General features: G+C 41.7%; 1 protein-coding gene across 1 annotated transcript; it reads left to right on the top strand.

Moving 5' to 3' along the window:
* Positions 1–831: 831 nt before the first annotated feature.
* LOC105931011 (sodium- and chloride-dependent taurine transporter) lies at positions 832–27,342 on the top strand. The gene is made up of 15 exons (XM_036152131.1): positions 832–1,078; positions 9,087–9,316; positions 9,446–9,580; positions 14,791–14,879; positions 15,078–15,223; positions 15,365–15,497; positions 16,605–16,739; positions 18,074–18,177; positions 18,304–18,428; positions 21,216–21,328; positions 23,141–23,278; positions 24,645–24,747; positions 25,379–25,479; positions 25,632–25,802; positions 26,679–27,342. Exons 2-15 carry the CDS (start codon positions 9,088–9,090, stop codon positions 26,835–26,837), a joined length of 1,881 nt encoding a protein of 626 aa, XP_036008024.1. The 5' UTR covers positions 832–1,078; position 9,087; the 3' UTR covers positions 26,838–27,342.
* The last annotated feature ends 281 nt before the right edge of the window (positions 27,343–27,623 follow it).

Genomic DNA, 27,623 nt, shown 5'->3' with positions numbered 1-27,623 from the left:
AACTTTTTAAATTAAACCTTGTTGTTGGAAAATAAATAATGATTGTTCTTTCCCCCCTTCCCAGTAGCTTCTAACTAGATATACCCGGTGCTTATGATTGTCATGAACTCAAAACAGAAGAGTCATTTTAACAGTATCACCATGTGTTTATTGAGTTCTTCATATTGTTATCATAACATTCACCAACATTATTGCATATCACCCTGTTATCCTGGAGCGCTACCATTACTTTCTTAAAGTCAGCTGTGCAGCAGGGGCAATTTTCCCTCTGGTGTAGAGCAACCACACCCACCCACTGTCTTCCTATGCCGCCAGGAAATGACAATAAAAAGGGGGAAAAAATCCCTAGAGTTGTACTTAAATGTGTAAAACCATTTTATTGTTTTTTAAAAGGGGTGCGAGGACTGTTTCTTTAAATACCACTAATGATGCGTTTAGGTACTACTCGTACAATGCAATGTTTATGACGGGTTTACAAATTCTGCGGACAAATAATTATTTAAAGACGTTTAATAAAGTTTTATTGAAGGATTAAACACAAAGAATGAGCCATAGTTTGAATTCTTACAACGGAAACAAAAGAAGCACATGGCTTATTTTTTTTTAAATCGGGACAACGCAGGGTTTTCATTTATCACTTTAAAGATTGTTCACATGAATGCATTTTTTTTATTTAGGTGTATTAGAGTCGGTTATTCGTGAAATTTCATACGCACTACACGTTAAAATGAATCTCAATTAACTGTGGCGTGCCACACTCTGCTAAGTGCGCACTTTGGAAAATGTCCGAGGCGGGCGGCTGTCCGTGAACGCAGCAGTTTCACCGCTTTCCTGTTGCTCAGAGGAGGCAGGCCGGTGATTTTCCACTGCTGCTGATGTCTCTGGTTCCCCAGTTTTAAGAGACAAAGGTCAGAAAGAGAAGCTTATAAATAGGCTAAAATATAAGCTTCAGACGCGTCCACACTTCAGTCGCTCTCACGGACACTGGAGGACTCGGACAAGACTAACCGGACAAGGGACCGAGCGCAAAGGACATTAAAAGGACAAAATAACAGAAAACATCACATCATCGTAGCAGGTAAAGAAAAAAAAATCCACACCTTTGTTACACTCATTTAAAATCAAGCCTAAGGGGATGATCGATCTGTTTCTGTTCATTGGAAACGGGATCATTCGTTTGTTGGATGTAAAATAAAAAGAACATCCTAACTCTTTATTGTGTATGAATGGAGATGGGTTTATTTGCAAACCAAGAAGAGCAATAAACAAAAAAAACGTGGAAAGTATCTTTATTTTTATGTTGTTTTTTTAGCAGTTCCAGATAAAGACACTCTTGTGCCTTTTTTTCTGAGCGTTTAGTTGCGTTTCTGCGGGAGCTGCGTGGATGCAGGGATGCGTTTCTTTGTCAGGCGTGGAGGCTGATCTCTGGGGCGTTATTTATCCGTGCGCTCGAGAAGGTTTTTTGTGTTTTTTTTTTTTTTTTTTTCTTTTTTGCATCTGCCCTCATATCTCTTGATTCATACGCGGCGCACACGCGTTTTACACTTTTTGCATTGATACTGCGCGCATTTGCCTGTGTTTCTGTTGGCAAGATAAAGTTAACCATCCCCCCCTCCTTTCCGCTTTTCTTTTTCTTCACCCCCCTCACCGTGGCTCACTTTATCCTCGCAGAAAGACCCAGTCGCGCTTAATTTGGCTGACTGTGTTTTAGCTCCGTTGTGAAAAAGGGGAAGTGAGGCGCTCGGCGCGCCGAGGAGGCGGAGATGCTCCTCTGACGCTCCGAGCGCAGCGAGCGCTGCCTCCCTCTCTCTGCCTTTTGTCTCGCTTCCTGCTTTCTTTAATTTCCTCTTTTTGGCAGATAGTTATGAGCTCAAACGCCACGGCTTCTTCCTCCCTAATAAACAGCGTGGTCTGCCTCGTTTATTTAGGACAACCTGAGAGAGAAAAAAAAAAAAAGTGGCTTCATCTGTGCGGGATCTGTTAAGTTTGCTCGGCAGGCGGAGAGAGGCTCTGCGTTCTGGTTTCAGAACCTGGTTCCATTTTAGGATCTGTTTGGGCAGCTTTTTTCTTTTTTGTGTTGTACAAACGCTTCAAAGTTGGACGGAGGCAAACTTTTTTTTTTCTTTAAACAATGTTTTAATTTGTCACCTTCACGCTGTCTCTAAACTGCCCCTTGCATGTTTCCCCAGAATGCTAGAATCAGCACAAATGGCATTTAAACAGCAGCGCATTGTTTCTGGGCACCAAGGGAAGCGGCTCATGTTGTATAAGTTGGTTTACGGTGACAACCGATCTGCTGAAGTAAATGAAGAAGGACGTAAAGCAGGCATGTCCAAAGTGCGCCCCAGGGGCCATTTGTGGTCCCTGTACTCATTTTGGGTGCCCCCCCCCCTCCCCAACTGCATTTCAATAAATATTTGGTCCACTTGCACAGGTGGCTGATGCAGATGGCGGATTTTAGTTTTTAATTAGGGCAAAATAATTACAGAAAAGTTCAAATCCTAGAATAGAAAATGTTACGTACACCAAGTATTCAACTTTTAATATTCTAAACTTTTTGACATTCTCTTTAACTTCACAGTAAGATCTATCCAATGATATTTAATTAGACGCAGACTTTGGTGCATTAAAATCTGCTTTGAATGCGATTATTAAAACTGGCTAATTGCAGTGAGTGTTTTCAAAGAACGACTGACCCAAATACTGTTCTGATATTGCTAGACCAAAAAGTTCAGCTTATTATTGTCAGCGTCAAGTTAAAGTATTCAAAATAATTTGCAAACTGGATGGGATTCTATTAATGCGACAAATGTCCCCCCCCCCCTTTTTTTTAAATCCTGGATCTACAATGATTTACACATTAATTTCCTACAAAAATTAGACAATTTTTTTTGAGTTGACAATTTTGGCTCATACCGAAAAGTTTGGACACCCCTAAACTAAACTTTCTGTTAAGAACTCATTGTTTCAGAACTTGGCGACATTGGCTGATAAAGAGATTTCAGATCTGGAGTTTGTCATGATCTTGACTCCTAAATGTCTGGGGGGGGGGTTTAGATCTATTTTTTTCTAATATGGAGTATTTTTTTTTAGAGGGTGGCCAATATATCAGCTGATATTTGTGGTTTTTTTGTAAAAACACACAATTTTTTTGGTAAGACTGGGTGCCAACAACAACAACCATTGTATGTTATCAGCTTTTAATGTAGTTCTGTCTAACTTAGCTGCCTCTGGCCTTTAACGGTCCGTCTCTGTCTCACTGGGCGAGCCTCCACTGCCGTGCATGTGTTTGTTCCTGTAGAGAATCATGTATCCACATAAAAATAATTACCAATATCTACACTCACAGCATCTAACTTCACATAAATGTCCCTACACTGCAGCGGTGGTGTCGTGTTTTTGCTCCTCTTTCTCCCCGCTGAACTAGATAAGCTCTTTTCTCGCTGTGACACATTCATTAAATGCGAATAAAGCGCTGCCATAAGAGTCGTTACGCAGGTTTCTCCTGTTTACCTTCCAAACGGCGATCTAATGCAGCTTTAAAATCAAGTTTTGATACTTGTGTAACGTTTATCATTGTAATTTTTATCATGTAAACGGAGGAAAAGGAAAAAAAATCGGCTGAATAATCGGTATCGGTTAGACTGATGTCAGAATAATCGTATCGGCCTTAAAAACATTGTATCGGTCGATCTCTAGTATTTATCATACGGATATTTCAAAGCGTGGATCAGATGGCTCTGTGGAGTCAAACTGAGGAATGTTGTCCAGCTTTTTTCTCTCCTTTTTTAACCTTTAATCCTCTTTCGTTAAATTATTAACTGATCTAAAGAATGTCATGAATCATTAGTACTTTTCTAGCTGGAATAAAGGTAGAAGAATCCCTCTGACACTTTAAGGCCTCGTGGCTTCAGGCTCTACGGGGATCCTTTGGATTTAGGTCGCTTGTAGTTTCCTTCAACCTCTGTTTTTGTGTTTTGTTTTTTTTTTAAAGATGTAAATCTATCTTAAATGTGGGCTTAACTGGCCACGAGGACACGTATAGAGCGAGCGCTGCCTGTCTTCCTGTTTGGCAAAGCCGAGCTGAAAGCTTCTGTATTAACGCAGGACTTGTTTGCTGTTAAATGATTCATCGAGTGTGTAACCTGAGGTTTGTGGAAAGTGGGCGTGTCGGTGAAATCTTGGCCATAAACGGAACTCCCTTCCCCGAGTCTCGTCTCTTTAAGTGACAACTGAGAGAGATTCTGGGAATTGACACCAGCAGCATGAAGAAGAAACGACGGCGAAGAGCAGCTCATTTGCATCTGCTGCTGCATCTGCTGCTGCTGCTGACTGACGCGACCCTCTCCGCCTCCTAAATTAGAGCTGCCTCGTTGGGCCTGTATGATTTGTGTCCACGTGTGTTGCGGCTTTGCAAAAAATGTTTTACTTGGCAGCTGAATGCAGAGCGGTCACGACTTAACGCCAAACATGCTGTCAATAGAAGCAACATCAGTTCTCCTCACGCCTGATGGAAGTCACACAGTTTGCCACAAAATGGTGAGAGGCTCCGACAGACCGGCGCCCTCTTGTGGCTCCTAAATGCAACTATTGATAATGCCGATGTCTGTAATTTAATTATTTAATTGTCTTTGACAAAGTAAAACACATTTTGAAGTTGAATGGGGATAAATAGAAATTAGAATTGGCCCCCGGCCCGTTAATTTCCAGGCTTAATAACGGGTCACCACACAAAGTAGGTGTGTTATGGCATATTCATTTAAGGAATCTTAAATCTTGTTTGCATCGTTGCTGACATTAAACGGCACAATAAAACTGGGTGCCTGCTACAGCGTGTAAGTCTCTGACACAGAGGATTCAGGTACGTACGCTCATCTATGTATTTTCTACTTTTTTTATGTTTTGCTTGCCAAATGAATCCACCTTGTGCTGCAAATGTCTTCTCAGGGTAATTGTAGCTCTCTTTTGACCTAATAGCCACTTTTTAAAGTTTTTTTTTTGCCCCTTTTTTAAAACAAAACTACAACGGCAGCAGGAGATATTGCTGCACATAAAAACTTGAAACGCTGTGGGTGAATGTCTTCCACCTCGGCTCTGGCTCTTTCCCCCATTAACGCTGCCTTGGCTTTGTGATTAGTTGCGTTTAAGGCCAAGGGTTGCATCTGGCATGTAAACGCTTACTATCAGCTATAGATTAAGCAGCTGAATTGCGAAAAGTATGTCACTTATACCCTGGATGGGCACCGCAGAAAGGTTTCTTTATTAAAAACCTGAGTCTGAATACTTTTTATTGTCTTAAAGCCAGTTTCCACAATACACTACGCTTACAGGATACGCTAAGACACGTGTTTGAAACTACATTTCCCTCTTTATTTCCATCGTACTACTGTATTTAGGAGTCCACTGTGTTTATTTGGGGCTAGAAGGTTATAGTAACTCAACTTTTTGGTCCCCAGCTAGAGAAAACTATAGTTGGAAGGGATTCAAATCAGTTCCAACTATAGTTTGTTTTTTAAAAAAAAAAAAAGAGAAACGAAACAGGTGAGAGTTTTCTGTTCGTGTTTATTTAATTTTTTTTAGTCAGTAAAACCATATCCTGAAACGCTGAAGGTTCCTGAGGTCCAGCTTTACATCACCTCCATGTAAACCAGACACATTTCCTTCTGTCAGCTGATGTTGGTTATCTTTAATCCCAGTGCAGTGTTCATGCAGCCTCCCAAAATACCAGTTTGTACGCTGCAGGCTATGATCTGAGGTTAAAAAAAAAACTAAAAAAAAACATACATGTGACAGGAAATTTAAAAAATAAACATGTCATGTCAGTTTGTAGAAACTAAAACCCTATATTTAGTTTTTGGTTGAGCTAATGGGTTGCAAATATGTTGACGACTGTTGGATACCAGGGTGAGATTTTGAGTTTTTATTCCTTGTTTGTTTCCTCAGTCATTTCTGCCGCAATGCTTTCATATTGCATTCAACAGAAAAATGTTCTCAAGTTGAGATCATCATAATACGATTGAGGCAGTATGGCCCCTTGAGGAATCTGTCCTTCCTAGAAACTGAAGTGGAGCGGCCCCTCCCCCAGCCATTTTTGCATTCCTTCATTACAACCCCCCCCCCCCTGCTCCATCTGATTCACAGGATTATCTCTGTAATCTCCCTCTTTTTCCTGTTACACTGTTCAGCTGCTATAAAATGAATATTTCATGAAACAAGGCTAGGTTTTTGGACGCTTCAGAGCGCAGACTGAAGCTGCAGAGGGTGGGGATGCAACGTGAGGTGATAACATCATTCACATATGCATCGGTGTGCATCTGAGAATTAGTTTCCCTGTGGGGGGGTGGGGGGGGGGAGATTAGTTTGGATCACTTGACTCCAGAATGTCAAATCTCCTCTTTTTTGCACATTTGTCCCACTGAAGACCGGATTTGGGAGACTCAAATAACAGCCTCCAACCTAATCAGTTGAAAAGCTTTAATGGTCCATTTGAGATAGTGAAGTGCACAATATTGACTCGTAATTAAAACGACGGACAAACAAGGAAAAAAAATAAAAAAATAAGAAGCAGCGCAGGCATGGTGGTAATGAGTTGGTTGATGTGATGGGTGGCCCGCTCAGTGAAAAGGGACGTGGTCCTTTTTAAAACAGGAGAGTGAGTTATGTAAGGAACCAAATAATTATTTGCAGCTGGGTTCTGGAGCCGTCATAATCAAACGCAGACCCCCGGTCCAGTTTGATGTCGGCCCACACGCCCCAAACCCAGAGCACAGGGCAATTAATACCGCGGCTCTGCAGAATGGCCTGAGATCACAACTCAGTGCAGCGATAAAGAACCATCCAAGTCAGACAAGAGCCGGTCGGAGTTCCTCAAATGCTAGAAAAGGGGAATTTTATCGCCTCCTTCTATTGGTTTTCTCCAGCACAGCAAGGACTGAACCGTCCTTACTTAGCAGAAGATCATTTTACAGCAGCAGCATCTATGAGAGCAACGCTTAGACTGTCTTATCTGTGGGAGTGTCAGTGAATATAAGTAGGGATGCACTGATCTGAAAACCTCGGACCGACGTTGGTATCCAATAGTAATACCGTCGTCTTTGCTGGACCACTAAAAAGAAAAAACAATCACACCGCTTGCATCTCTGCTAGGTTGGCAATAAATCAATCATCGGTTTGGCTTTTTCTTTAGGTAGAGTGACTTTTAGGCAGGATGGTAAAGTTGAAAAGGCAGTGAGATTGCCCCCTTTTTTGTGTTTCTTAATAAATAGAATAAAAGTCCCAAACTCAAACTGTTTTCTAATCGCCGTTCATTTAGGAATTAACAAGTTCAGGTTTAACTAATCGAAGTAAAGTTAGATTTTAATCCACAGATGTCCAAATGCAGCTCAGCTTCCTTTAACCATAGCTCTGAAACTGCATCCTGTCCTCAGCGTTGTGTCTAAAAAGTTTAAAAATCTAGAAACAAATGGAGAACACCTCGTAAATCATCTCATCTCATAATGAATCTGTAAACATTGTTAATCACTGGAGTCGTGGTTTTTACAAGCTTAGACACTTTATGTAACGACTCAGCTAAGCTGCACAGCAAATATTGTGATGTTTTTAATAGAAACCGATGAAATGTCACAGGATTTCCTCCGTCCAAAAGATCGTGAATGTTTTTTTTTTTGTTTTTTTTTTACCATTAGTCTACTTCACATAATGGAGTCTAGCATTTCCCCAAGCAGGAAGTGTATAACGCACGTGCTTGTGCGCACATGATGCCACGCTTGGCTGCGAAAAGAAGCCCATTGCTGATGGTAAGATCCTGTAAAGATGAAGGACGAACATTTAAGTGATTAACTCCGCCAGTTTGCAGGGGTTTTACATGTTTTTTTAAAAGCTAAAATTGCATTTATGCGTCTGCTATAAACGACTCGTGTGTGTGTGCAAGCTGCACCGACCAAAATGGATTCCTCTGAAATGTGGTCTCATCAAGTCAGATCGAGAGAGAGCGAATTAGAGAAGCGGGTGGTGAGGGTGCAACAGCGGTTGGCCGGATGCATCAAGATAAGGATGTGACATTTTCCACAGTTGGAGACATGTGCTGACTCTTAACTATGTCTCTCTTTCCTTACTTTCTCTTTTTTTTTTTACATCTGTAGCTGAGTGGAAATTTACAGCTCCAGTTCTAGACCACGATTACTTGTTGTTGTTTTTTTCTGCTTCCACGTTTTTTTTTTTTGTTTTTTTGCAGAACAAATGAGGAAGGGTTGAAGGAGGAAGTGAAGTGGTGCAAAAAAGTTTAGATTCCTTCTCGTATCTGTAAGAATATCTGTTAACTGTTTGGTCCTAGTCTAAAGTGTGAGCGGTAAACTAACATTTGTGGTTCTTGCTTTAACATGTTTAAATAGACGTCGGTAAATATTACAAATAATGTCTTCTAAGTCTGCCGTTTAGAATCCATTCAGATGGAGAGTCTGGATTTGGGGTTTGGTACTGAAATTGTTGCAGGTTGCTCAAGATTTGGTAATTATCTGTTTCCACTCAGATCTCAGCAGTATAGGAAAAAAAAATTGAAGCCAAGCAGCACGATCACAATATAATTGCTCCCTAGATTTTAATCACTCGCCACTGTGATTAGAGATTAGAGATCTGAAACGGTAATGAAGCAACCAGAAAACCATATTTAAAAAGAGAATGGCGCGAGATTTCTCCTTTGATTAAAAAATCAAAACAAAATATGGTCAAAAATTGCCTTTTTTAATTGAGCCAGGCTGTTTTTCTCAGTGGTCTTGAGAAATCATTCCATTCTTTCACAATGACGCCTATATTTTTTTATTTATTTTTTTATTTGAGGTGATCAAGAGATAAATCACAAACTTTGGTTGTAATGTAGGATAAAATGAACTCTCTATTGCTGATTTTAAGAGGCGTTGTGGATCGGTTTCGCTGTAGACTGCAGTTGGAGGTACATTACGCATCTGGGGTGTTAATGCGGTGAATAGTAAATTCAATTGACACTGAATTCATTGAATACTGTCGACTCCTCCGCTGGAATGATTTTTAATATCGTGTCGAGCTTAAATGTGTTTGTTTTCTTTCCACAGAATGGCACAAAAAGAGAAGCTTCAGTGTCTGAAAGACTTCCATAAGGACACCTTGAAGCCGTCTCCGGGTAAGAGCCCCGGCACTCGGCCTGAAGACGAGGCGGAGGGCAAACACCCCCAGAGGGAGAAGTGGGCCAGCAAGCTGGACTTTGTCCTCTCCGTGGCCGGCGGCTTTGTAGGTTTAGGGAACGTCTGGCGTTTTCCTTACCTCTGCTATAAGAATGGTGGAGGTAAGCCTTTGAATTGGCGCCCACACACACACACACACACACACGAGTAAAAACCTGATTTCAAATGGCCGTGTTCTTTACTTGTACGTAATCTCTATGGTTTTTTTTTTTTTCGTTTCCCATTCCTAGGTGCGTTTCTCATCCCCTACTTCATATTCCTGTTTGGCGGAGGTCTGCCAGTCTTCTTCCTGGAGGTTGCCCTCGGTCAGTTCACCTCTGAGGGTGGCATCACCTGCTGGGAGAAGCTTTGTCCCATCTTTACTGGTACGTAGCGGCGCCCGCCCCCATGTTCAAGACGTTCTTATTGTCTCCTGAGAGCTCATTATAATTTACCTCTATGATGTCGGTCAGAAGTTGTAGAAGTGTAAATTTGGACGGACAGTCGGACCTAAACGTTTGCACGATGGAAGTATTTACGGCTTTGTTTCAGGGTTCTCTTTCTTTGAAGCGTTTGGAGTTGGAAGCTTAGCCTGTTGACCGGTGGTCGGATCGACGGCACAGCTAGAAAGGCTTCCGCATGTCTCAAAATACCGTTTTTTATTTTGTGAAAAGCTCTTCAAACTCGTCCTTCCCAAAGACGACGTACGCTTAAAACGCAGAGTCGCGTCAACGCAGTTGAAGAAGTAATAGAAACCTCTGTGACTCTACCTCTCCAAGGATAGAGGCTTCTTTTTTCCGCCTTAATGGGTTTTGTGGAAAGAGCTTGAATTGCTTTTCCTCTGGCAGTGACTGCTGGTTCCAAATGAAAGCAGACCAGTGTTTGTAGACCTTCAAAACAGCTTGTGTAGTAAAAAAAAGAAGAAAAAACATGGATATACTTGTTTGTAGAAATTGGCTTTTTTAAATTGACATTTGCATACCAATGCATTATTACTTATTTAATGGTATATCAATTAGTATTTGCTCAATTTGGGATATTGACTGTTACTGTTAATCAATTTTCTCATGTTTTGTCTTTTTAATTTTTTTATTTTTTACTTTCAATCCAAAAGAAACTCAGATTCAAGGGATCTGTCCCTTTTTTTTCTTTAACTGGGGTCGACTCATGAAATTGATGTCCAGTGCCCCCACAAGAGTGGAAAAGCAACTCCCCTGTAAAGGTTTATGTTTGAATAATAAACAGACTTTAGATTAATTGCATTTTTTTATTAAATATATTGCGTTTAGGAGTGATCAACGCCCCCGTCCATCCGCTGCCCCGCCCTTTTGATATCTAATTTTCCTTCTTGCTTTAGATTGAGTTGTTTTTTATTTTTTTCCCACACCTCTGCTGCTTCTGACAGAGGAACGGCTGAGTCACACCAGCTTCTCCTCCAATGAGAGCGCTGAGGCTTTGCCCAGCAGCCGTCACCAGGCAACAGCCAGGGCTGCGCTGATAACACCTACACATGGGGGGGGGGGGGCTGTTCACAGCTCTAACCTTCCCCGGCTCTCACCTCATCTTTCTTTGTCGTCCTCCCAAGAAACCTCACACACTCTGAGGTCTTTTTCATATTTGATGGAGTCACCTTTAACAATTGCTTTCCTCTGCCCTCCATTTCTATCGCCCGTATTTGGTCGTACTTCCTCCGACTCTCGCTCCTCTCCCTGCCAGCTAAACGACATTAACATATTTTTATTACGCTCATACGCCATCGCTGTCTTCGCGTCCTAACATGTCGTCCTTTGGCCGTCTCGGACGCAAACACACACACACACACACACGTTCAGACACACGACTGTGTACTCAGTGTCCTGAATCACGCATCTCTGTGGCAACAGCGCAGCGACACATCAGAGGGAGCTGGGAAGAAAAGAGCAGGGCGGCGGTGAGATGTGAGCGCCCGCCAGATGGATTGATAAAGGATGGAGACGGAGCGACACAAAGACGGCAAGACGGCGAGAGGGAGCGGACTAAATGAATCGGAATGAGAGGAAAAAGAGAAGATTAATCATGTAAAGCATGGGGGGGAATGAAGCTAAATGATTGAAAATGAGTATTTTATGGAAGCACAAATTAGTAACATTAATGCTAGCCTATAATATGCTGGATTGTGGATTCCTGATTGCTAATAGCCAGGGTTAAAACATAGATGGAGGTAGAGGTCGTCTCTCCGTCTGAGCCAACATCCACTCCAGACGAGGACGAATTTACGGGTTTGAAGGGATGAATGCTTCGCAGCAGGTTGAGCTGACCTGCATGAATAAAAGACTGATATCAGTTCCTGATAAAGCTAAAAAAAAATATGAAGATGGGGCGGGCCAGGCTGATTTCTTTTTTTTTTTTTTCATATTTTATTTTTTTAGACTTAGACAAACTCTGTCATTTTGGATGTACAGAGTGCATACAAAACAACATTTCATGCATACAGCTTACGACAATATAATTAGATTGCAATTGAAATAAGATAACATTACAACATAGAGTGTAGCAGTGATAAGCATGTAACAGTGCAGGAGAAAAACTTTTTTTCCCCCTGTTTTTTAAAAACTGCAGAAGAATGTTCTGCAATGTTTTATAGTAAAAAAATTATGGTGCACAAAAGGCATACATTTGAAAAGTTCAGTGTTGGCAGTGCAACATAACAATAGTGCAAAAAATGCAGTAAGCCTGTGCGTAACGGTTACACGCATAAAATTTACGTAAGACCAGATGCTGATCTGGTTAAAATCAGTCGAGGTTTTGCAAACACGAGTCGGTAAAGTTAATCAATTCAGTTAGAAAACCTGGACTGGGTTTGAGGAAAACGTCCTCTTCAATTCAGTCTCCCGCCCCCTGCGGGTATTGCTGGAGCTGTGGGAGAGCGAGAACTCCCTTTTATGGAAAATATCAGCAGCAGAACCAGACCTGGGGAGGGGGACGGTATGCCTGATATGTTGGCGGGTAGGAGGAAAGACACCCTTATAAAGAAAAAGTACCAGGACAAAGATATCTGCTGCAATAAAGGATGAGGATTAGGTTTATAAGTAAAAAAAAACAACAACATAAAAGTGGAATCAAGTTGTGTTGCTTTGGCAGCCTGCTGGAAATAAAAGAGCCTTTTGATGCCTAAAACTATTCTTAAGTCAAGAGGTAACTGGTTCATCAATCATAAAATTGTCTAAGGAGTTTAAAAAGCGTTGAAAACACGCAGAGAAGCGCTGAACCCCACCAGAAGCCTGGCGAGCTGCCGGTCAAGATTGCTTTGGAACGAGTCTGAAAAACTCATCCAGAGGAAAACCCGCTGAACTCCAGACGGAGGCCAGAGCCCTCCCTGACTGACCGTCAAACACTTCCTGAAATAAACGCAGCTCGGACAGAGACGTCGTCTGGCCGAAAAGACGACGGGGGAAAGGAAAGCAAACGTGTTCATTCTGTAAAATCTTAAAGCGATGCATCGACTCCACGTGTAGACAAACCCAGCGAGGTCACCCCAGGTCGTCCCCCCAGGGAGCTAAAGAAATGACATCACGGAGGAGGACGCATCTGTTTGTTTGATCGGCACTGTCCCATGTGATCGGAGCGCGCGCGTTTGGAGACGTGAATATTTGGCAGCCGCTAATTGGCCGAGTGATTAAAAGGGAGGCGATGTGTTGGTGAAGCAGTTTGCACGTTTATACACATGCTAAAGACACACAGATGGCAGAGAAGGGCGAGGATGTCTCTCTCTTCTCACATACACACACACACACACACACACACACACACACACACACGCTGGCACTCACAGATGGCCGGTGACGTTGAGGGACATTAATTTGGATGAGTGGCCCCTGTCGGCTGTGCCTGAACACACCCAGAGCTTGTTTTTTTTTTTTTTTTTTTATATATATATCCTTCTGAGGACTCGCGGTGACTGCAGTCATTACGTGAACTCTGTCCCAAATTCTAATCCATTGTGATCAGAGATCCTGCACCTGTTCTCGCTTTGGGAGGATTTGGGTTTTTCCTCTTTAAGCTGTTTGAGAAGGAGGAAAAAAAACAAACAAAAAAACGGAAACGCTTGCACGGATCCCGTGTTTACGGCCATCTTGGCGTCAAGGCCGGTACTGACGCAGCGATGCTATCCGACCCATCTTGGAAATGCAGATTTATTGTCACTCAAGGTCAAAAAACAGGATATTGGCTGGACCTTGGATTAGCTAAAATACAACGTACAGCGTGATATTTCTGAAGGGAACACGTCGGTCGCTGCTAACCTTTCACCGAATGTCTGCGGAAATTTAAGCTGTTTGGATAACCTTGGCATTTGAACAGGATATTTTATTACTGTTGACTCGGTTAACGCCGCAGATGCAGCACTTTTTGATCGGAGGCAGTAATGTAATATACTTTAAAGACTTAAACATTTTCTCAAATTCAAGTAGCACTTCCAATTTTTCTTCAAATCAGAACTTTCAGCTCATCACTTCTCAAGAGTAACGAACTATCATCACTTGTGGGGTTCCTCAAGGTCGGGTTTTGGATCCCGGCTTCGCCATTGAAATCTTAAATATTTTCATTTTTATGAATTTATCCTTAAAAAACAGCTTTGAGGATTTCTAGGTCTTGTTTGTGGTTTGAAATCTGAGTCATTTTAATTGACGGTGCAATTTTATCTCCCAGTCGGAGAAGTTCGTCACATCTTGGTCTCTATAGAGCCTTTCTGCTCTATTTGGAAATTGCTCTTGGATGTGGTTTGAAAAACCATATCCGTTTTAACTTAAGTATGTTATTGCTGGATTAAAAAAAAAAAAAAAGGCCACCTTGATATTTAATAGATCTTTTTATTGGTCCCTGGTACAAGACCCCAATGGCAGACTAAGGGGATCGGACTGGTGCGGTCGCCGTCCCCGGATCAGTGATTAATCTGAGTTGTCATCGTATACATGGATCAGCCTGTAGAAGCACACCAAGGAAAGGGATTGGGATTGGACGTGGCTGCTTGGTCACAGTATGTTCTCTGAATAGAGTACGGGATTATCTTATGTGGATGAGATGGTCAAACACTTTTCAGTATTAAAAAAGGATTAACGCGCATTCAAAACTGACTGCGCCTGCTCAAAGTGAGTGTTCTGGCGTACATGAAGGCATTTTTTGTTGGATTGGATGAAAAGAGCACCCCCCCCCCTTTTTTATTCACCTAGAAGCTGAAGTAAGCGCAGATTGATAAAGAGATGCATTAAAAGCACTTTTTCTCCATAGACCTTTCCCTGTATTTACATGTTTGTTGGGGGTGGAGTATTTAAATGTTGTTAATGCTCTTTTGTGCATCTTTTATCTCTTGCTTTCATTATGTACACTGTTTTGTGCAATAAGAATGTGCTCACTGTTGGGCTTAGGCCAGAGAAACGAAAGATTTACCGTCATTTTTAATGTTGTTGCGTTTTTACGACTTGAAAATGGTTCCTATTTAGCTATAAATGGTTGCATTCAAACCTAAATGGGCTCATCTAGTCTCCTCTGACAATTCTGGCACCAACCGACATGTTTGACACTTTTGTTTTTATTAATTTTGAACTTGTATCCTTTGCAGGTATTGGCTACGCCTCCATTGTGATTGTATCCCTCCTGAATATCTACTACATCGTCATCCTCGCCTGGGGCCTCTACTACTTGTTCCAGGTGGGGGAAATTAAAACCGGGACTTTTCAGAAGTTAAACTCGTTTTTATTCGGATCAAATAGAAACGCAGCTTTGGACTCTGACCCGAAGGCATATGAAAAACAAATGTGCAGCTATGAACCCTGACAAATCTGATCCTGGAGAGTAAGAAACGAGTGTAGCTCACTGCTTTTTATTTTTATTTTTTTACCTTTTCAGTGTTTCCAGCCGGAGTTGCCCTGGGCCAAGTGCAACCAGCCCTGGAACACAGATCAATGCATCGAGGACACCCACCGCAAGAACAAATCCATTTTTCTGGCCGCCAACGCCTCCAACTTTACCTCCCCCGTCACCGAGTTCTGGGAGTAAGTTGAAAATTCATACCTGCTCACTTCTCTACACAGGCGCGCAGCTTTCATGGCCTTTGTGCTCCTCGTGCCAATCGCTTGTTGAACGATGCGATCTCTAGCCAAACGTTAAGCGTGGTTTATCGTTCTGTTTTGCAGACATAATGTGTTGGGTATCAGCAGTGGCATCGAGGACATAGGCCCAGTCAAATGGGACTTGGCCCTGTGTTTACTCCTCGTCTGGGTCATCTGCTTCTTTTGTATCTGGAAGGGCGTGAAATCTACTGGAAAGGTAAACACGCGCGACTGCGATTTTGTGCCTGTGTTCATTCATTTGTGTTTAACCGGCAGAGCTATTGTTTCTCCTCAAAATGGTGAAGCTAAAACAAGTTATTTTTTTTGTGAAATCAGTGAAGTTTCTTGCCTGTGGTTGCAGCCGTTTTGAGCCCGATTCCCTTATTTTCTCTGCAAACCGAAGCCAAAACACAAGTCGGGGAAAAAAATAAACGTTTTTCATGACGCAGGTTCTTAGAAAGCAAGGTTTGTGCTATAAACACACATTTCCAGAAAACCCGAGGCAGTAGACGACGGACTACTCCCTACAGCTTCGGCGGTCCTGATCGATTGGCCTGGTCCAATATATTTCCTCCTGCTCTTATAAAACACTTTCCACAAAGCAATGAAATGAGACACTCCTAAGGAGTGTGAGACACCACCTGTAGTCTGCCCCATAGGTCTCTATTTGTGAGGAAAAAAAGTAAATTCCAAAGGTCACTCATTGGCAAAACCCTTTTTTCCCTATAAAACCAGGAGTTTGGCAGATATTTTGTGGCTCTCTGGTCGTTTTTTGTTTGTTTTTTGTGTTTTGGTTTCTAATCTTTATTGTATCATAAAACATCTAAAGGTTATCTTCAGCAAGCAGCAAGAATACGATGGGAAATCTGCCAACCAACAAATGGGAAGATTCCACACACAGGAGCAACAGGCCACCAAGTATCTGAGGGACCTTGTGTTGGTCATAGTTTTAATCATTTCCCCCAGGCTGTAGTCTGAACCATGTATCCGAGCAGGAAGTCGCTCAATATTATAGTTAGAATAGAAATACAAGATTGAAAAATATATACCGCTTTAAACTTAACTTAAATGTTCACCCAGAGCTTTTGGAAATACATTCTTAAGATGAGAATTAAAAGAAAATACCAAAGATAAGATAAAATAGGCGTTCTTTGTCCTAAATACAATACAATAATACCCTTTTTTATGCCTTTTATCATAATGGCAACCTATGATGGCTTCCTGAAGGAGACATTTTTAATGAGACCTCTTTATTGTGCAGTTTCTTAACATCTTGTGTTAATGTTCCCCGTACTTCTGTCTGTGTGTGCCCGCTCTGCCTCAGGTGGTGTACATCACGGCCACGTTCCCGTTCGTCATGCTTATCGTCCTGTTGATCCGCGGCGTAACTCTGCCAGGTGCTTCTCAGGGCATCAAGTTCTACCTGTATCCCGACCTCGAACGCCTCAAAGACCCAGAGGTAGGTTCCACCCTCTGTTCCCTGAGCCCAAAGGCCTCTTCGCCCGTCTCCTGTCATAGAAATAGCTCCTTCCCCTGGTGAAAGCGTGTGTCTGCCACGCCGTGTATTCGACATGTCAAATGAGTAATAGAACCATTTCATAAAACAAATTTGAGCTGTGTGATAATATTTTTATATATATTTTTTTCGACCTCAACATGGTTTTATCAAAAGGTGCCTTTATCAAAAGGCCTGGCGTGTTGCTGTTGAAACAACTTATAGTTTCTGAAGGACTTCACCACTTTATTGCCTCGTTACCTCTTCTAAAACCTTTTATGTTGCATTAAACTCGTGTTGGCAAAGAGGTGACAGGCATACAGAGCCTGAAAGCATAGTGCTTAAATAATTTGCTGACATATATTGCAGTCCAAGAGGTTTTCTGCTGTACGCGTACTGAGATGTCGTGCACAGCTGTAGTCTTCAACAGCTACATTTTATTTAAAGGTGCATAGCCACGTTATTTGACTTTTTTACTATTTTATTTATTTATACGTCAGTAGCGCTCTCTGGTTGTTCAGTTTGTTAGTAAATAAAGCCTTTTTATGTTTATTTACGAAATTAAGTGAAGTACGTACTGCGCAGCCGGAGTAAAAACCAGGGAGCAGCTAACGGCTATTAGCATCTCCCATGGAAACAATGAATAAAGGTCCAAGGTCCACTGGGGAAAAAAATCGCAAAAAAAATTATTCCAAGAGGGAAAAGCCTGGAATGTCTCTCGGAATCCAGTCTGAACGTTGGTGTTCACTGTAGCGGACCCAAAACCTGCCGAGGCTCAGATGTGACGCAGAGTTGACTGACTTGAGTAAATGTTCTGATATGAGGCTATTAAAGTTTTTGTAGATCGGTTTATTTAATTAATAACGTTGGTGTTCGATCACGCCGAACTACCGTTTTCTTAATTATAAATTAAGAAAACGGCAATTATGATAGTTCTGCGATACTGTCGCTAGATGGCGCCACGTCTGTTTATATTTGTTAATCGCGCACAAGAGCAAATAATTTTCCGGCTCAGAAAGGACCATCAAAACACTATCAAGATTATTTTATCATGATTTATATATTTATATATATATATATATATATATATATATATATATATATATATATATATATATATATATATATATATATATAAAAAGCATATAAAGTGGCTATGTACATTTAAAAAAAAAAAAAAAATCCAAGCTACCACAAAGCACAGACCACGAGGGAAGGCAGTGCGCGGTGCCAAACCCTTCAGCTTCACAGTCCTCAGCAGGCCTCAGCCTCTCCGTTCCTTTCTCCCTACCTGGCAGGTGTGGATTGATGCTGGCACTCAGATCTTCTTCTCCTATGCCATCTGTCTGGGCGCCATGACGTCCTTGGGGAGCTACAACAAGTACAAATACAACTGCTACAGGTGAGCCGTCAGTTTTCAGGGGGTAGGGTGGGGTATGGTGTGGTAGGGGAGAGAGTGGGTGTGGGGGGTGAAGGGATCCTTGTGTGTTCATTAACAAATCCTCCTCATGACATATGTGTGACATAGGGACTGTTTGCTGCTGGGAGCCCTCAACAGTGGTACCAGTTTTGTGTCTGGCTTCGCAATATTTTCCGTCCTGGGCTTCATGGCACAAGAGCAAGGGGTGGACATTGCTGAGGTGGCAGAGTCAGGTACGAGGGTTCTGTAAAGGCGGCAGTGATGGTGGGCGCTGCTTGCTGGTTAATAAATTAAATGACAGTTATTTTGAAAAGACAAAAAAAAAAAAAAAAAAAAAAACAGCAACGAAACCTTAAAAAGAGAACTAGCCTCTACGTTCATTTTCGAACTTGAGTGACAATTTAGCAACATTAAAGGGTCCCCTGATTTAAAACACAAATGACGGCATCGGAATATGGAAGCTTCCGCAATCAAACACTTCTTGACAAAAGGCAGATTTTTAGAAGAACCTATTTGGTCGGTTTGCACGCGCTCATTTAAAACGACGCAAGCTGACGCTGAGGGAAAGGTAGAGGTTGGCGTGTTGGTCCTGAAGATTCCTGGAAAAGCTGCTGTGCGGTAGATGAGATGACGGCATGTCTTGTGCCGGTGTGATGGCTTAAACATTTTTGACCTTTTTGGTTCTGAGATGTTCCTCCAGCAACCTGGCGGTGTCTTAGCTCTGGTTCTCCTCAAATGGAGGCGTTTTGTGGTTAGAGGTCGTGTTTAGGATTCCAGCTGTTGTAGGGTGACCAGCTTTGTTAGTTTTCTGCAACCTTAAGTGCCAATGAGGTTTCCATGGATTTATTTCATGTTTCCCCCCCCAAATGCAGCTAAACACTGATTCCTAATAAGGAAAAAAGAGAAGGAGTACAGATTACTGTGGATGTTTGGTCTCGTTTTCTGACAAAATCATGCAAGGATTTCATTCATCCCTACTTTTTTTAAAAATGAGTAGAACCCTGATGGTTAATGTCTTACTCTGTGAACACAATGTGAAACGAAGGTGTTAAAACACCCATAGAGATGGAGGACTACTTTGTTTGCAAAAAAAAAAAAAAAAAAAAAAACTTTACGTTCTGCTCTTGTTTTGAAAACACTCCCTGTTCCAGTTATGTAATTAAGACTTTGGCGACATGCAGTCTGAAATCCCCTGGGAAATAAACCTTCATCGCTTCAGAGAGTCATTTTCTTCATCAACAGGTCTTGTGAAGTGACATCTAATCTAAAGCCCCGAGATGAGCCCATGACATAACGAGTCCATTTAGTTTAGTATTGCTTTCTAAGCTAAACAGCATGCGCTGCCAGCCCAGTCGGTGCAAATATTGCACCATTCTGTGACGCCAGCCTGATAGTGGGGTTTGCAGAATTGTCCAATATCTGTGTTGTTTGGCGAGTGGGCTGATAGTTGAGGATGTATTTGGTTTGAGAAGCTTGAGGAAGCGAAGCGCTGCAGACTAACATGATGCACTGGTGTTTTTTTGTTTTGTTTTTTTTTAAACTGAGAATTTGTCAGGATCCTAATAAGGAGCAAGATGAGCTAGACGGCAAATACATCAGAATTCAAGTTGGAGAAAGGAAAGTGAGTCCAACGTTCAGAAAACACAAGTTTTGCTAAACTGCATCAGCCCGTTCTGAAGCTCACGTTTAAAGCTACCCAAGGGACAGAACTCACTTGCTCCATAGTGACTTTTACAGCGCACTGGCATGGCTAAAGCATGCCTTAGCTTCAATTGTCTTAACCAGAATCAGACATACTTTAATGATTCTGACAATGAGCTAAAGAGCACAATTAAGGCTTCTTGATATTTAGTATTCTGCACAGTCAACTCATGATAGCACTGTTATCGTGAATTCAAATACTTTAGATTTGGTCCTTGTTCTGAAAGCATGTTTCCTCTCAGGGGCTGAGAGTTGGTTCATGTTTTTATTTTTGTTTTACTTTTTGGAGTCAACGTGGTGTTTGGTTGGATGCCTTGTCATAATTTGCTACAAAAATGGAACATATTGATACCCCTTACCATCAGCTGCAATGCTGTTTTTTGCTGTTATGGCTGCTTCCTCGTTCCTTGACTTTTGTTTTATAGTTCCCAATGTAGCGTTAGTTGAATTCGGCCTCATAAAAAAAAAAAAAAAATTCAGGAGGAAAAAAAAAAAAAAAAAAAGAAGCATTTGCTTTTTCCTTATTCACAAGTTTTTACATCTGCTGCTGTTTTGCAATGGTCCTTTTGTATTCCTCATTGAAATGCTCAGGCTTGTTTCAGTCGGGGATTCAAAATGGCTTGAGGGACGCATGCGTGGGTAAACAGAATTTATTAGACACACCCTCATGTGCTTGTTTTTTTTTGTTGTTTGGATTTTTTTTAAACATTTGGTGCTTATTCAGCTACAATCTAAGCAGTTTTTATAGTGGCATTTCTTTTTAAATTTTCGGTAACTTACTGTACACATACGTTACACGCATCCTGTAATATTTCTGCTAACTGACTTACTTCCACAGAGATACTGTTACAAACATAAATGTATATTGTTGATGTGTTTTTATTTGCACTCAGCCGTACTTGTTTTTGACTGTAATGTTATGAGGTGCCATTAATTTCTTTGCTTGTGAGTGAAATGAAATTGTGTCATGTGTTGAGTGTGTACAGTTAGTGTGTCATAGCGCTCTGCAAGTGCGAGGTAAGTAAAGATGTGCATTAGATAATTACTTTTTTTTTAAATGAATATACCTTAAAATGAAAAAAAATAAATAAATAAAATGAATATACCTATATTTATCCAAATATACTTTACATGCACATGTGTTATTTATGTCGTAGTAAGGAATAGATTAATTATTCACATCCTGCTCTGCGTCGCTTGTTCGGGGGCATTTTTCGCTCCTCCCCCCCCACAGTGATGCAGATCGGACGAGATTATCGTACGATTCTAATGTTGCTCCTCCCCACCCCCTTCTGTCTTCTCCCCCTGCTCTTCTGCAGGTCCAGGCCTGGCATTCATTGCCTACCCCAAGGCTGTTACCATGATGCCTTTTCCTACACTCTGGGCAATCCTCTTCTTCATTATGCTGTTGCTGCTTGGCCTCGACAGTCAGGTCAGCACATAAACCAAAAAACTTTCATTTTTTTTGTCTCTGTCTTTTATTTTTAAAACAGTTTCAGAAACAAACCTGTGTGTCATTTGTTTTCGGTGTGGTGGACACAGTAATTCAATTTTATTTATATAGCGCCAATTCATGAAACATGTCATCTCAAGGCACTTTCCAAAGTCAAAATTCCATCAGATCCTCCAGGTTGGTGAGAAAGTTTCCTCTCTAAGGAAACCCAGCAGGTTGCATCAAGTCTCTCCAAGCAGCATTCACTCCTCCTGAAAGAGCGTAGAGCCACAGTGGACAGTCGTCTGCATTGTTGATGGCTTTGCAGCAATCCCTCATACTGAGCATGCATGAAGCGACAGTGGAGAGGAAAACTCCCCTTTAACAGGGAGGAGAACCTACAGCAGAACCAGAACCAGGCTCAGTGTGAACGCTCATCTGCCTCCACCCACTGGGGCTTAGAGAAGACAGAGCAGAGACACAGAAAGCACAGAAGCTCACATTGACCCAGGAGTACTTTCTATGGTAGATGGTAATAGAGGATGATCTGCCTCCCCTGATGATGTCACAGCTAACAGAACGCCAGACCAGGTGTACCTTCTATGAAGAGAAAAAAGACAAAGAACAAAACTCACTATCAATATATTTTGCAATATAACATTTCAAATATTTCAATATACATCACAGTTTATGAGGACAGCATTTGTCACTGACTGACGTCCTGGGTTTTATTAAGTTTTATTTATTTAAAGCAAATATTTCTAAAACATTATATTGGAGGCGTTTTATAAACATGGCAAAATATAATTGTCTGTTTGTACAGGCATCTGTTTTGGCCATATCGCCCAGCACAGCTAGACGGAGAAGCCCATAGTTTGTTAGTGGATATTAGAACATGAGGTCTCTGTCCTGCTGAAACATGAACCTCCAGCCCACTCTCCAGTCTTCTGTAGCATCTAACAGCTTTTCTGTTAGGATCACTTTATCATTTAGCTTCCATCAAGTCTTCTTCCTGCTCTGGGTAGCATGTTCTTGGTTGTGTTCCCTACACGAGATTGCAGTAAACTGCAAATGTGACTTTTTTAAAATGTATCCTGCCCTTGCTGTGGATCTCTGCAGCTCCTCCAGAGTAACCAAGACTCCTAATATTCTCTGGCAAACCTTTCAAATGTTTTATTTCATCTTTACTTAACCAGTCATGATGGGTTAAAAAAAAACTATTTCTTATTTACAACAAAGGAAAGGGGGGATAAGGGGATATGAGGCCTTCAAGGAACAACTGATTTTATTTGGGATGCACGATATATTGGCATTAACATCGTTATCGGCCAATGTTAGTCATTTATTTAACATATTGGTCCAATAAGTGAAACTGGGGCGACATTAACAACCAATGTTTATTTATATATATATATATATATATATAACCCACATTCGGTTACATTAGTTTTCAGTCGATATCGGCCCAGATTTTCATATCTGTGCCTCACTAGATTTTATACTGGGATTCATTTACACATGTAGACCATATATGCTTATTACATCAGAATCCACTTTTCAGATCTTTATTAGTAAAATATTTCAGAACCAGGCAAACTCCTGTAGTGTCTATAATTTTTTTCCTGAATAAAAGAGAAACGTGTCAAAGGCAAAGCATACCTAGTAAAGTTTAACTTAGAATAATGAAGCCACTTGAAGTAATGCTGTAGTTCAATTCAGGGGGGGGAAGAAGTTACATTTATTTATAGGAGTGGATGTTGGGTCAGTAGATGCGACGCAGTCCGTTTGATTTTTGCATCTCTTCTCTTGCAGTTTGTGGAGGTGGAAGGGCAGATCACATCACTGGTGGATCTGTATCCGTCCTTCCTACGGAAGGGTTACTGCAGAGAGGTCTTCATCGCTATCATCTGCTGCATCAGCTACCTGCTTGGACTTACTATGGTGACCAAGGTAAAATGGCACAAACGGACAAGGAGATTTTTAAAAAGGTGCTGAATGTTAAAGGCACCCCGAACCAAATGTGAAGCATTAAAAAGTAGTCACACGGATGCCGTTTGGTGTAAAATAAGCCCGGCAGCTTTCAGTAAGTGCCTGGTGACCTCATTTCAGGGTTCATGTGGTTGGAACAAGAGCCTACGAACTGCTATTAGTGTCGACCCCGTGAGAGACGATGGCGGTGGGAGGGGGAGTTCTCATGACTTTTAGTGTCAAGTCATGAGAACTTCCTTTCCATCCTTTTGGTATTAATAGTTCCAGACCCAATTTAGATTTTTCCAAATCCCAGCGCTTCCTCTTCAATCTCCTGCTTTCTCATTATTTTTCCTCAACTCCTCAAGCCTTGTTCCTCCCCCATGTCTTCAACCAGAATGCTTATGTTGTCATTACATTGTGCCAGTGTACAGTACCACGAAATGAGTTTTAAGTAGCTCCATAATGTCTCAGTAGATTAAAAAAAATCAGTAGAATATGGAGCAGCTGTAGCAGCAACAGCCTCTTGAATAAAAGCAAAAACTCAGATATTCTGAGCATTACGGTACACTGTGTCACTACCTGACAGGACCCCTAAGCTGTCTACAAGACTGCCTGACTGTAATGTCTAAACTAGAAGTGCATTCATGTAAAGGCAGCCCAGAGTACGCGCTAGCAACAGTAAACCTAATAAAGTTAATTAAATATAAAAGTTATGTTTATTTTGGCCTTATGTTAGAAACAGGGCAGTGTAGTCCAGCTACTCTGTCCTCCTGACAGAGACGGATAGAGAGATGTAGACGTGAAGGAGTGATATTACACTGTGCCTTATAATCCGGTGCGCCTTATGGTCCGAAATATACGGTACTCTTTTTGGAAGGAGAATGGTTACTAAGAATTAATTTATTATTATTCCACCTTCACTCCTCTCCCTTTTTCTCCATCAATGATCCCTTCCTCTCAAACCACCAGCTAACACCATCCTCCCATCCGTCCCCTCCTGTCACGCAGCCTGCCTCTCTCCCTCTGCTTCTCCATCTGTTGTCCCCATGCCAACTTCTTTTTATGGCCGCGGTGGCCCGGTTCATTTCTGGGATTCCCAGGACTGAGAATCATTTTTCTTATTGTACGCACACAGGAGGGACGAAGGGGTCATGTGCACTTAACACGCTGTGGTCCCCTGTTCAAACAGCTCAGCTGCTCACATTTAAGCTGCAACGTTTTGGTGTCAACCTCAAATTTAGCCCGAAGCTGTTAGCATAGAGTATAGATTGTTTTTTCTGTTTTTTTATTTCTTGCTTCAAAATGTTTATTAGAAGTGGAACTAAAATGCTTTGTCTTCCTGCAGGGTGGCATGTATGTTTTCCAGCTGTTTGACTACTATGCAGCTAGCGGTGTGTGCCTTCTGTGGGTGGCATTCTTTGAATGTATAGCTGTTGCCTGGGTTTATGGTGAGTATCGTTAAACCCCAAAATACTTTGTTCAGTATTAATGTACTAATCTACCTCAGGTCACACATTTGCGCTGTAATAAACATTTGTCAATGTGGGACGAGAACCATTTGTGGCCCAGTGGAGAATGTGCTCACGTAGGTGAATGTGGCGATAGTGTGATTTAAAAAAAGCACTTTGTAAATTTGGTCCATTTACCAAGGCGGATCAATTTATCTAAGAAATAATTACTTTAGGTGGGCATATCCACCCCTTTAGAACGTAGGTAGTGCAGCTGAGGAGGCTTACAAAATCAGTTTTTCCATAGGATCGTTCATCATTCAAATCATTAAAGCTTCCTAAAGTAGAAAATGTATGTTATATAAATATAATATGGCCTTATACGTGTGATAGCTTTGAAGGAGATTGTAGTTCTAATGCGCCTGTAAATATATTTATTATGTCTTTTGTCATGTTAATTGATTTTATCTGATGCGCTCGCTCTATTTCATTAAATAATTCAGTTTAATAGGCATATTTTGCTGTTATTCAGTTACCCAAGTAGAAGGATGAAAACCAATTCACTGTGTTTTACCACTGTGTGTGGGGGGGGGGGGGGCAATATTGGATCCTGACACTGTTGTTTTTGCAGGCGCTGATAATTTTTATGATGCAATTGAGGACATGATTGGCTACAGACCAAATCCTTGGATGAAATGGAGCTGGACTGTCATCACTCCTTTACTGTGCATGGTGAGTATTTTTTCTTATGGACTTCATAATCAAAGAAAACGCCAAGAACCGCCTAAACTAGCATACTTTGCCTTCATATTGTTTGTAAGTGACGTCTATATGTACATGACCATGAAAGCTGGATTTCAAGGTGTTGTTTTTCCGCCACACAGGGCTGCTTTTTCTTCTCTTTGGTCAAATACAAGCCATTGATGTACAACAAGGTGTACCAGTATCCTGACTGGGCCGTCGGAATAGGCTGGACTCTGGCCTTGACCTCCATGATCTGCATCCCCATGGTGGTCGTCATCAAGATCATTCAGTCTGATGGGCCGCTCATTGAGGTGGGTCAAGCTGTCCACTTTGAAGCCGTCAATGCGTTAGTCCCATTTACGCTACCCTTTTTTAACCGTGCCGAGAACGGCATGAGCTCGGTAACTGAGATAACTATCGAGTGTAAATGGAACGCAAACTGAACTGAACCGTGCCTGACACAACCAAACCACACTAAATCTAGACCAGTTTGATAGTTGGTCTCGGCACGGTTTTCCACTGGCTCGGTTCTCTGATAACAAAGAGCAGATGAGCAGACCGCGTCATCTCCATACAGTCAGCTGACATTTCAGACATTCATAAAAATACTAGCTTCCTTACAGTACCACACAGTTTCCAGTGATGATTCTGCTTAGCAGTGGGATGAACCTCAGCGTTCGTTTGTCTTATCCACGTCCCAAAAGCCGACTCTGTCAAGTAAATTTACCAAAGGTGGCCATCTTCGCCCGACCCTCCGCAAACAACAAAATATCACAATTATAACCAAACATAACTTCCTGAATGTTACAGGCGCGGCCATTTTGATTTGCTTGAGTCCCTCCTTCAATCCTTCAATCCTGCAGTAGTACCACAGATCGTCACTAGGAGGCGAGGAACCGTCCTAGCGTAATGTGTAAACGGTCGTAAGAACCAAGCTCGGCACGGCTAACTGATCCAAGCTCGGTCTGAACTCGGCATGGATCGGTTAAAAAAGGCTAATGTAAATGGGGTTATTGATTCAGGCTTTCCTGAACTGTGGGAAATGTAGTTTTAAAGCCTGTTTCTTATAGTTTTTTATGTCACTCTGCATCGTTGCTCTTCTGATTTTCTATTTTTATTTTTTCTCTTCTCATCCTCACTTTGCTTTAATTCTATTTTTGTTCCACATCTTTCCCTCCCTCCTGCAGAGGATTAAGGCAGTCGCGGCCCCAGCTCGCGGCGGGGCCAGCTCCCGTCCTGCGGACCACCGCGTCCCGAGCGAGCTCACCTGCCCACTGGATCCGAACGGAAACAAGGGGCTTCTGATGAAGGCCCCCAGCCACACCATCGTAGAAACCATGATGTAAAGGGGTGAGGAGGAGGCTCTCCATGAGAACGCTCTCTTCTCCTCTCCTGTCCTCTGAAACGCTTCTAAAGCTAGCTAGCTATCTGTCCGTCTGTGTCTTTCTGGTGGACTGACAAGGGTTTTAAGGAAGAAAAAAAAAAAAGAGCTCACATTTCAAATCGTTTGGGAACGCTTCGAAGGTTGTTTGCAGCTGAGGGGAAACAATTCTTACAATTCAGGACCAGCGCTTTGTTCTTTCCCTCTGAATGGTTTTCATGTGACCCGCGGTTGGGGTGAATTAGCACTAAGCACTGATCTTAAGCTGCTTGTTTGTTTCATCGTTGACCTTCACAGATAAATCAGTCGTTGTTCCCAAAAAAGAACGAAGTTATTCCTCGGCTCTTTGCAGCCATAAAAAAACAAAACAAAGAAAAAAACAAGTTGAATTCAGGCCTTGTTCTAAACGAACTTGTTGACTTCCTGACTATTTTTAAACTACCATAATTTGACTCAATCCAAAAAAAAAAAATTTAAAAATAAAACAACTGGGCTTCTATTCTGAAGCTGAAGATGTTTCACTTCCCATCCAGGAACCTTTCTCAACATCAATTTAAAAAAAACTTACAACACAACGTTGGGTTCGATTCTTGCCAAGTTTCACCCCAGAACAGAAGTCCAGTTGTTTTTTTTATTTATTTTTTTACTTTTATATTTGATTGATCATGACCGGGGTGACTGAGAATCTTCACCAACATATTACCATAATTTGATTTTTGAAAAAGTGTACATCACAGCAATCCAACTGCAA

This window comes from Fundulus heteroclitus, chromosome 20, assembly GCF_011125445.2.
Source record: "Fundulus heteroclitus isolate FHET01 chromosome 20, MU-UCD_Fhet_4.1, whole genome shotgun sequence".
Classification (NCBI taxonomy): domain Eukaryota; kingdom Metazoa; phylum Chordata; class Actinopteri; order Cyprinodontiformes; family Fundulidae; genus Fundulus; species Fundulus heteroclitus.
This window is presented reverse-complemented; position numbering and strand designations above follow the sequence as displayed.

Bases quoted from the DNA above. Each gene is read 5' to 3' on its own strand.
- LOC105931011 (XM_036152131.1), top strand. From the start codon at position 9,088: ATGGCACAAAAAGAGAAGCTTCAGTGTCTGAAAGACTTCCATAAGGAC. The intron at 15,498-16,604 runs GTAAACACGCGC...GCTCTGCCTCAG, and splicing joins GCGTGAAATCTACTGGAAAG to GTGGTGTACATCACGGCCAC. The intron at 21,329-23,140 runs GTCAGCACATAA...CTTCTCTTGCAG, and splicing joins TGCTTGGCCTCGACAGTCAG to TTTGTGGAGGTGGAAGGGCA.